General features: G+C 40.0%; 2 protein-coding genes across 2 annotated transcripts; one reads left to right on the top strand and one right to left on the bottom strand.

Annotated features, from left to right (window-relative positions):
• Positions 1 to 2,099: 2,099 nt before the first annotated feature.
• On the top strand, positions 2,100 to 2,868 carry LOC120452138. The gene has a single exon (XM_039636225.2). The coding sequence runs from the start codon at positions 2,308 to 2,310 to the stop codon at positions 2,707 to 2,709; it is 402 nt and encodes a 133-aa protein (XP_039492159.1). The 5' UTR covers positions 2,100 to 2,307; the 3' UTR covers positions 2,710 to 2,868.
• Positions 2,869 to 6,498: 3,630 nt separating this feature from the next.
• Positions 6,499 to 7,447, bottom strand: LOC120452488. Its single transcript, XM_039636737.2, has one exon. It carries the CDS (start codon positions 7,156 to 7,158, stop codon positions 6,736 to 6,738), a length of 423 nt encoding a protein of 140 aa, XP_039492671.1. The 5' UTR covers positions 7,159 to 7,447; the 3' UTR covers positions 6,499 to 6,735.
• Positions 7,448 to 10,945: the final 3,498 nt, after the last annotated feature.

Here is a 10,945-nt window from a genome sequence, read left to right on the forward strand (position 1 = left end):
AACTGAAACTGAATCGGAATCCGAATCCGAGTCCGAATCTGAAACTGAAACTGAATCCGGACCAAACCGAATCGGTGCCACTACAATTGTCGCTAGACATTCGCTGAAAGGCGTCCTTTATGTCGCTTGATAAGATAAGCCTGGCTTAAAATATATATTCGTTGCTATGTATTTATCTGTACGTGTGTATAGTGCAGATGGCGTAAGATGCGAATGGCAAAGGATACTGCCGCACTGGGTGGATATGCACAGCACTCTTTTCTCTTTAATTAAGCGTTTCTTTGAAACACTTCCCTACTAAAGTGTTGAGACAGAAATGCTGGCCGTACAAATTTCCATGAGAAATATGCCTACTATGTGGCATTACACTCATAAATAAATTCAAATTATATAAATTTATCACTGTTTGTGTATGGTAGTTTATTAAAAAGTAATATAAATAATAATAAAATAATATTATGTTTTGCACAGACTAAAAGAAGTACAACTACGGTCCACTCTAATGCAAACTCTTTGTGGAAAAGGAACCGGACATCAAGAAATGGCACAAGTGTGCAACTTGTATGCGGCACATTCTTAATCCGGGTTTTTGTCATTACACTCTCCACTTTTTTTCCGCTCGCTCGCAGATTTGCGTTGTAAGCACTGCCCCGCCCCCTTTGATCCCGCCCCCAATTCGGTCTTCACTGTGAATTAGGCAGATTTTCTCCTCTTTTACTTCCCAATTTCTTTTTTGGATGTTTTCTTTTTCAACACCAAATCTTCCTTTATTTCCCTCGTTTTTGGCCGAGGAACAGAGGAGCAATTGGAAATAATGCAGTGAGGACAGATGAGCACAAAGACAAGGCACACTGGGCACTGGGCAGTGGGAAATTGAGATGCAGGGTCTTAACACTGGCCAAGAAGGGACGAGAGGAAAACGGAAAATGGGGCAAGGGGCAAAAGGGGCCGAAAGTTTGGACTGAGCTGCTCTGCCAGCCGGGAATGTAAGCTGCTTGCCGGAAAACTGCAGTTCGGGGCTTATATGCAACCAACTGCAAACTGAAATGCCATCAGCTGTCGGGCTTCTGAGCGAGTATCAGGTATGTTAACCGACGATATTGAAAGGTTTTATTTTCCCAATATTTGCAGGTAGAAAAAAACTTAACGCATATATCACCAGCTAAAATTGCTGGGACATTGTTCTGTCATTCGAAACTACATTTGGAATTTTAATAAATAGAATAATTACCAAAAAAATATTTATTTTCGAGTAAACTCGAATAATTTTGTTGCATACAAGTGAAAAATAACATAAGACAATAAGCTATTGTTCAACAAATACGCAGCATTGCAAATATTTTTATGACACTCTATTTGTCATGGTTGCGTATATTTATGCGATGATTTTTTCAAACCAATTGAGTATATTTTCTATAGGAGTCAGAAAATATTTATCAAAACTATTGCTGCTATAAGCCACAAGCCCGTTAAAAGCAAGTGAATAACGTGGCCTTTGTTTTTCGATCGAGTGTCATAATAGGTTCATAAAATGGCGTGGATTTATCCCATATTAAACACATGAATATTACATTGTAATTTTAGGAGTGGTGGCAAGGGTATTTTTTGTGTGATTTTGAGCCGCTTCGTCTGAAATTGATTTTGCCATAATTTGGCCTGTCAAAATGCTAGCAACTTGGTCAAATTATTTGCTTGATTTTCCCCCCACCAAAAGCTGGTGAGTCCCGCAGGGCAAACGTTAATTCGATTTGAGGGCATCTCACCACTCGATGGGTATATAAGTATACCCATCTATATATACAGATCCAGTTCCCCGGGTGGCAACCTCAATTTACCCATTTCGGCAGTCCCGATGGCATAAGCGAATTCATCCATTAAAGCTGCCAGCAGCGTACATAAAGCCAAACAATTCCCCTAACTACCCAAATTGATCAATTTCAATTCACTGCAAATAGCCTGGGCGTGATTTGTTGGGGTGGCCCAACAGTATTGCTCGTAATGTCACCCCCTGGTTGGTAATGCTTTGCAATATAAACTTTTTGTACTTTTACGATATAGAGAGCTCTACTTTCTCAGTCACAAAAGCCAAAAAAAAAACGTATATATATATATATATTAAACGACACCTCTGCCAAGTAGCTCACTACAAATTTGTCAAAGCCGGGGCAAATCGAAAACAAAGACGTGGAAACGTGCTGCTCAGTAAAAACTCCAATCGCAAACAAAATCACACACCGAACGCAAAAGTTTGCATTTCAAGTCTCCATTTCCCTGTTTAGTTCGCTGCATGAGTTTGAGATTGGGAAAATGGTCAACAATCAGGACAATGGACTTGTGATCTACGGACTGGTGTTGAGCTTTCCTCTCAGAATGGCGCTGTTTGCGGTGTACGTTTACCTGGAGAATTTTCTGGCGCTGATGCAGTTGATCCAGGAAGTTATGATCCTTCAAAACCTATTCCTCTGCATGGTCATCAAATGGGTGTACCTACCGTGGCCAGCCAATGGAGCCGCTCTATCGCTGAGGTTTCGTACACTAAAAGTCCTCGAGATCTTCCTGACCATCTGGACCATGATGATACACGCGACCACCCAGACGTTGCGCATCCCGTGCTACGGCATCATGCAACTCAGCCGACTATTCCACATCAGCTCCCAAAGTCGCACCTGGACGATCATGATGCAGTCCAACAAAGGCGCCCAACGCTAAAAATTATCCTGCGAGAGCAATAAACGTTCGCAAGTGCATGAAATTCAATGCTCGCTTTGTGAAATCAAATCCGCATTCCTCTGTGCGGTATTAGGAGTACGGCAGAGTATATTTGGTTAATAAAAAGTAGACTAAAAAATATATATATAAAAAATTTAAGGTATTTATTTATTTAAATAACGACCAACAAGTAATATATAAAATATAAAAAATCGACTAAAAGGTTGTAAAACATTTAACTGTGGTCCCTGTTGAAAGCTTTCCAATTCCAATACAAATGTTTTTGAATCAAATTCAAAGGGTTGCACAGTACCTTTTAGTCGACTATAATGTTCTTAATTTATTTTTTTGTTTTGGGAGGGGAATGCCGCCAAATGCATCCGCATTCGTATTCGCTTTTAGCGTGCGCAATTACACTTGAAGAAATCCTGGGGATTTCATGCGAAAATCCATTTGTCACAATGCCGAGTACGTGCGGCAGCAGCGCTGCAGCTCCAGCTGCAGCAGTGCGTGTAAATGTGTCGTCCGGGCGAGTCCTTCGGGTCGGGTCCTGAGGATGCTTTGCGTCCTTTGCCAGCTGCGAGGCTGCACAGCTAGCTCCACCGAACTGATTCCGCTGCAGTGCCGTTGCTCTATCACAATGACACTTCATTTCAGTTGGCCTCTGCGGCAAGGACTGCTCGATGCTTTGCCAAAATATATGTACACATCTACATGTCGCTACGAATCCGTATCTCTGCCTCTGTATCCGCATCTGTAACTGTATCTGTATCTGTATCTGTGGTCATTGCCGGGAGCCTTTCGCACAGAAAATGGTCAGCTCTGGATTATTTGAAGCCGACCCAGTGCGTTTGGCTAATGGAGTCGCTCCAAAGGCGAAGTCAGTCGTTGTGAGGAGGGCTGCTCCAAGCGTACTGGCAACATAAACGGATTCCCGGATTATTGGTCTTCAGAGCTCCAAGTTGTCGCCAATGAAGTAGAATTCCAAGTGCCATGGCATCTGGTATCTAAAGGATTGATGGAGTGAGAAGGGGGCTCTAAATAAAAATGGATTTTAGAGTTCCTTTATTAAACATTGATTTTAAAAGATTTTAATCGAAATTTCGAAATTCATAATTGCATGATATAATTAAATCCTAAATATAATCTTCTGAACATTGTTCAGAAGGCACACATAACAATAATAATAATGAAGTACTGGGTTATAAACTCTTAATTGCTTTAGCGCGTTATATTAAAGATTTGGTTCACGTATTGCTCACGTCTAACTTTGTTGTTGTAGTGTTAGATATGCACAATGAGTCTACTGACTCCACAAAGAATGCCACAATAAATTCCAGGCATCGCCACTTGGCCGAGAACAAAGGCCAAAGGGTTGAAATCAAAAGTACTCCATTCGAGCCCTTAATCTGCGCAAACCGCCCTCGCTTTTCACAGATTTCAAGTGCGAAAGCGAACGCCGCACAAGTTTTCATAATCATGAATATTGTTTATCGCCCTGTGAGCAGCTCAGAGCCTTTGCAAGTGCATTTGAGCATAATGAGATAGACTCCTCCGGTCTCCGGCCTCTGGTCTACGGACACCGCTCTCCCAGTTGCGTGTTCCGGATTCCAGACTCCGGCGGAGTTGATTCGCAGTTGAGTTGCAACTTAAGCCTCTCGCCAAGTGCTAAGTAAAAAATAACCGGGCCATAACAAAAGACTACAAAGAAAAAGTGGTCTTTAGACACTTGACATAGCATTGAATAAAGTCGGAATACACGAGTATATATAGTATATGAATAGGGCTTTTTGCACTAACAAAAAACCCTTTAATTGGCTGGCCACGGTATTTGCATGAAATGTTGTTTGAAGAGTTTACAGCGTATTTACACATAGAATTACATAAATGCTGAGCGTATTAACTTTAATTGAAAAGTATTTTTAATTAATAAATTTCAACACATTGGCGTCAGCACACACACATAATTGCAAGTGGGCATTAAAAGTGCCCACTCTCCGCGTTAAAAGGCAATCATCACAACAATAACATTATAATGTCTGCACAAACAACTGCATCCGACATACTTGTATGTAAAGTATACGAGTATGTAAGTATACATATGTATATATGAACTGTATAGTACATCGTATTGATATGTCAGACAACAACAATGGCAAACGGAACAGCGACCAGCGGAAAAAAGGTTAATTGACCAACAAATAACTTAATTAAATCAAATGAAAATTAAACAATTCAATTTTTAATGAGGTTCGCTGGTTTTGACCTCGTTTCAATTATGAAAAGCGAGCACAATGGGCACAAGTGCCCGGAGTAGGCAGCTCCCGGATGACTGATTGGCCGGCTGGAGGTCGTTCCCGCCCGTCCGGAAAAACGGGAAAGCGAAAAGCTGGAAAAGTGGCAGTGGCACATCTGACAGCTCTATTAAAATTTCGAATACCCTCAATTTGGACCACCTTTTCACTACCACTTGCCCATCCGTTTGCGTTAAAAGCGATGGTCAGCCGAAACTATTAATTACAGGTGGTTAACAAAAAAGGGGAAGGCATGGGATTTTATTTTTGGGAATGGGAGCCAAGACCCCAAAACACGTGTTATCTACTAATTACTAGGATACTTAAATATAAAGTACCTTCGAATACTAATTAACTAAAACAAAGTTTCCTCATGGCTCATGAAATTGAAAACTCGTGAAATATTAAGCAGAAGTCTAAACTGAAAATATGATTTAATGCATGTTGGAGATTTTAAATATCTTTAAAGCTACAAAAATAAATCCGCTCATGTTTGACCAGAAAAATAAATCAAATTAGTTATTTATAATTATATAAGAATACAATAATTTTAACCCGCCAACTAATTAATACTGCTTTCATTTTTAATATATAGCAGAGAAAATAAAAACACATTTCCATTGAATTTGTGAAAACATTTGTACATTTTGACTCATTTGTAGAAAAATTACCAACGCTCTACATGCAGTCCTGTTGAATCGATAATTAATTTTTAATGATTTACAACGTGACAACTGCTTGTATAACGATAATTCAATATTATAGCAGATCAACTATCAAAACTGAAACATTTTGCTCTGCGCCCTCTTCAACAATTCACAAACCGAATGTGTGCAGCTGATCCCATTGGGAGTGAAGTTCATAAAAAAGGCATAAATTATGTAAATTCATTAAAAAATCAGCATACCTCGGCAATAAAATGATTATAAAGCAGAATGAATAAACAATAGCCACTTGCGAAACTGCAACAATTGCAGGACAGCACTTATAGATGAACAATTTACAACTGCCGAGTGGCAATTGAAACTAAGACCGTGGGGCAATGTATTTTATTTGATTTTGCTGGTTCCCTTTTTGGTTGGTGCTTGTTATTGTTGTACGTTTAATGAATTTTATTGATTGCAAATACAAAATAAGAACGGCATCACGTAAATGGAAACCATTTACAGCTTAAAAATATTTAATTACCAACCGCCCACCGCCGAATGGGCAGCGGATTCTCGATGGGGTGTTGTGGAGTTCGAAATGTTTCAGGTCTTGCCACCAAATTGCAATTAATCTTCTTTTAACAGCAAACTTTTGATCCGCTTTATTTGCATTTCGCTGCGGCCCACAACAACAGCAACAAGAAAAACAACAACAAATAAGGTGGTCCCACGGAGGGAAAATAACGAAAATGCTTGTCATAAAAAATTATCAAGGGTTAAAAATTATGTTACGCGTTTCATTTTGGTCGCTGCGAAATGATTTATGCAAAATCTGTGCCCCCCGAAAAATGAATATAAATTGTGCGATTTCATGTTGTTCTTTTTTTCGCACCCCCACCTCTTCAACTTAGCTCAACTTTTTTCGTGTCCGGCAAATTAATTTAAAAGCAGCAACAATAAGTAAAATAACAAACTGCGAAAGGGTCGTCGCTGCTCCTTCCCGGCCATTATTTATAATCTCACATTGAAAGGGGCTTTCTAATCGATATTTCGCTCTGCCTTTTTGTTCCCTTAGCAAATCTGCATTAGCCGATGATAATTTTCTGATAGCCCAGGTAGCCGGGATAGTAGCCACTGCCATAGCCATAATAGCCAGGCAATTGTGAGCCTGGTGAGCCCGGTGAGCCATAGTAGTTGTACGGATAGCCAGGATATGCCCAAGAATAACCACTGGCCCAGTTAAGGAAGGGTAATCCGCCGATGCTGCCGCTGAAGAAGATGCCACGCCTTCGACGAACCGGATGCGGATTTCGCTGCGAATCAGATTCCGATTCAGCCGGCACCGCAGCGCCGCCAATTTCCTGCTCCAATGACAGCAAATCCGTTTTTACATCGCCAACTGGTGCCACATCCTTGTCAACAGCCAACGCGCCACTCAAGTGCGTGCACAGCAGCAGAATCATCGCCAGAAGCAGCAATGGCATTGGCGACAGCAATTGCAATGGCATATTTAAATATTTAATTCAACGATGAAAATATGATATTTATATTTAATTCAATCGACAAACCGCGTCAATGCTTTCCACGCAACTGCCAGTCAAAGAGCCGCCGATGTTTCCTTTTTATATGTAGAGAGGGCGTAACGACTGAATTTAATGCCAACACCATTGGCGTTTGTTTTACGTTTAAAGCCCGCTAATTGAAGGCAACGCTAATGCCTTCATTCAAAACGCCCGCAAAAAATTGGTTGCCAAAAAAAACAGTACAAGAGCTGAAGACAAAAAAGGTTCTAACAAATGTGACGTATTAGTCGAGGCAATCAATGTGGTATAGAATCATGGGAACTGAAAACAGTACCCATGAAGATTGAATACCCTTCTTTTATTTATTTTATAAAATGCAATAGTGAGTTTCCCAATATACTCATTGTTTAAAGAAACTGTTGATAAATTTAACAATATACAATTTGGCAGACGCTTTTTTTATAGCCATGCTTCCCCAACTTCAAATGAAAAAAACACTGTGCATTATTTTCAATACGATAGGTGTTCGTTTAAAAGTTTTTTAATTGAAGGCAATTACAATTTTTAATAAAAACGCGGGAGGAGTCGAAAAACGGTAGCACAAAGTCATATGAAATAAAACCAGGAGAGTTGTATAACTCAATCAATACGAACTCGATTATTTTATGTAGTTGTTTTGTGAGCACGCCAATTTCTAAAATGAATTTTTAGAATTATGTAACCTATTTAACCTATTCGAACCGAGCAAAATCGTTTAATCTGGCTTTGTGGCTTGACCAGGGACTTAAAACACCCTCTTGAAGCTTATACCTAAATCGCTTTATGAACCGAATTATGAAGGCTTGACAGCATTTGTCTGATGCTCGTCGCAAATGCCCTGACTACTGCCATTCCCACCAACCACCCAAGCACCAACACCACTCATTTGCCGCCCGACAAAAGTGCCAGACCTTGTGTCCCTTTTCACACATTACGCATACGCCGCGTTGCTGCGTTCTTTCATTGCGTTCGTTGTGTTCGGTTCGCTTTGCTAGCTCGTTGGCTGCCAATTGACACATTTTATGTTCAGATATGCGTAAATAACAATTATTGTAATTTTTCAAAGCGCTCGTTGCGAGACAAAGCGCAGACTTGTGACAATTCAGCGATAATACATAAAAGCGTAACCTTAACCGACAGCGTGTAAACCTTGAACTTGAGTGACATGGGCAAAAGGGCGCCAAATATTTTTTTTCTTTTTTTTATTTTTACCCTCTTTTGTGTACATTTTCCTGCCTGCCTGAGTACTCATCCCTATACTATTCAAATATGTGCCGATTTTCCCATGTCGGCGTGTACGTATGTGTTTGCCAATGTGTCAACATTTTAGATTGCCTTGCATGATTTGCAAGAAAAATGAAGACAATAGTTGAGTTTAACACTCTCCACTCAACAACCGCAACAGGAACAACAAATTCAGCAGAAACAACGGCAACAACAACAAGAACAGCAACACGAGGGCCAAGTACCGCTGTCAGCATGTCACGCGATTTGTTGCCTCTGAACGAGTATGAAATGAATATATTTCTTATAAAGGAAAGTCATGGCCCGCTGTTTGTGGGTGTCACCGGGTACTTTTTATCCCCGATTAACAAGTGCAATGCGCAGAGAGTGGAATGGGATGATGGCAAATGGGATAACGAATAAGTGCTACCTAGTAAGTTGCAGCTAGATATTCAAGACTTAAGGATGCTGATATGCTGCGATAGTAAAAAAGTATGTGTTATTTTATATTTATGAATTCAATTTAAAAAAGTGTAAATTTTGAGCTATATAAAAATGGTTGATTTTAAAGAACGCTTTAGTCAAATACCTATGTATATTTATATTTATTTTTATATTTTATATATTTTTCCAATCTTATATATGTGCCCACTTTTTAAAGCGAACTTGATATTCTACTTCGACCAAATTCTAAATGAAAACATTAATCCATATCCCCTATTACAACAAACAATCTATTAAAACCCCCTGCGATGAGAAATCAGTATTGGGTTAGTTCCGTCTCCGTCGTATTTTAATTCTATTTGCACATTCGGGCGAAACTTGCAAATACAAAAGCGAACTATAAACAATGGCAGCGGAACGAGAACAAGAAATTGCGTTGCCCAGATAACTTCAACAACTTTTCGCGATTTCCGCGACTTGCGACTTTTGTATTGTGTGCATTTGTCTGCGTGCGTATCTATGTTCGATGAGCTTTCCACTCTCTCTCTCTTTCTCTCTCTCTATCTCTCTCTCTGTCTCTCTCTACTTCTGTCGCTGAGTGCGTGTGTATGGGTGTGTCAACAAATGACTCGAATGAAATTTATAAGCAAAGTTAGCTGAACGCAGTAGCAAAAGTTGATAAGGGTTCGCTCGGTGGCAAGTGAAGTTTTTCCCCCAAAAAGCCAGAGAGCCAGCTCATCCGCAGATACCAAGTAATGGTAACTGGGACAAGGATGAGGCATAGTTGCGGTACCCACTTTCCGCCCAGAGTTCAACAGGAGGCCAATAACATGGCCAATGTATTAATTTACGCAAGTCAAATTCAAACTTTCAGTCGAGTTAATTAAATGCCCAGCCTGTGCAGGGGAGCTTAACTCAAATAGAAACTAATGATAAAAGGCACTGGTCAAGGAGCTAGATTCTTGGAAGACCATGGAGCCCAGAGATTCCGGCGACTGCTGGCTGGCCAATCGAGCAGGCCAGGCCAGGAAATGGTCAAGCCCCCATCTTGTGAATAATAAGCTAGAATCCTTGAATACGCTCGCAAAAGGAAAAGTCCTTCCCAATGACGTGCCATGCCTCAAGTTGCCCGGAAGAAGTGCAAATGTGAGCCAGTTAAACCCTCAAGCTATGAACCCATTGTGTTCATTGAATCCTGCGAAATTGTGGGCTCTATCTGTGCGTGTACAATTGAAAGGATTAAAGCTTAGGTATTTCTGTGCAAGAGAACTTCACAGCAGTGTGAAAGCCCTAACTCTACTTTTAGCACAATTTAAAAATCTTGGAAGGCAACAGAGGCAATTCAACAGGTTGTTGAACATTTGCACACACGCTTAGAGCCAGGTACTAAATTACCTTTTTAATTAAATGTATATAAGTTCTTTAATTAAGCAGGCATTACGCAAACTCGGTAAGATATTTTCTGGTATTTAAAGATTATAACCATTTTCCGTTTCCCACATAACGATATATAAATCATCTCAATTAAACCAGTTCAACTGCAATTAATCCTTAACCAGCCGCATTCCTTTTCATTTTTCACACTTTTCCGGATCGGCGATAAGTCGTCGCCTGACATCCAGAAAGAGAAAGAGAGAGATTTTAAAAGGAAAACCACCACCACGCGGAATGCAACAGATTTAATTAACAATTATAATCATATTTACAGTCGCCGCCTTGCAACCAATACTTTTGTGGACACATGCGCACAAAATTCAATTAAATCTTTCATTAGTGCTTCCAATTCGAATCGTTGTATGCAACTCATGCGCTTTATTAAACTCGTATTTGTTTCCAGGACTTCTGGCGAGACTTCTACAAAAGGGAACAAAAACTAAAAGGACTCAGACTCGGACAAAGGGTCACTCGCTATCAACAAAAAAGTTGGTTTTGACATTTGCTCGACCGTATTATGGAACCTAATGGGAAAGTTTGTATTAATATTGGTAAACGAACTAAGGGCCGTGTCAATTAGCCCATTCCTTTCTATAGCTCAGCAATTTTTTATTTAATTAGCGTTGATTTA

The sequence above is a fragment of the Drosophila santomea genome, chromosome 3R, assembly GCF_016746245.2.
Source record: "Drosophila santomea strain STO CAGO 1482 chromosome 3R, Prin_Dsan_1.1, whole genome shotgun sequence".
NCBI classification, from domain to species: Eukaryota; Metazoa; Arthropoda; class Insecta; order Diptera; family Drosophilidae; genus Drosophila; species Drosophila santomea.

Coding starts and splice junctions, on each gene's coding strand:
- LOC120452138 (XM_039636225.2), top strand. CDS start 2,308: ATGGTCAACAATCAGGACAATGGACTTGTGATCTACGGACTGGTGTTG.
- LOC120452488 (XM_039636737.2), bottom strand. CDS start 7,158: ATGCCATTGCAATTGCTGTCGCCAATGCCATTGCTGCTTCTGGCGATG.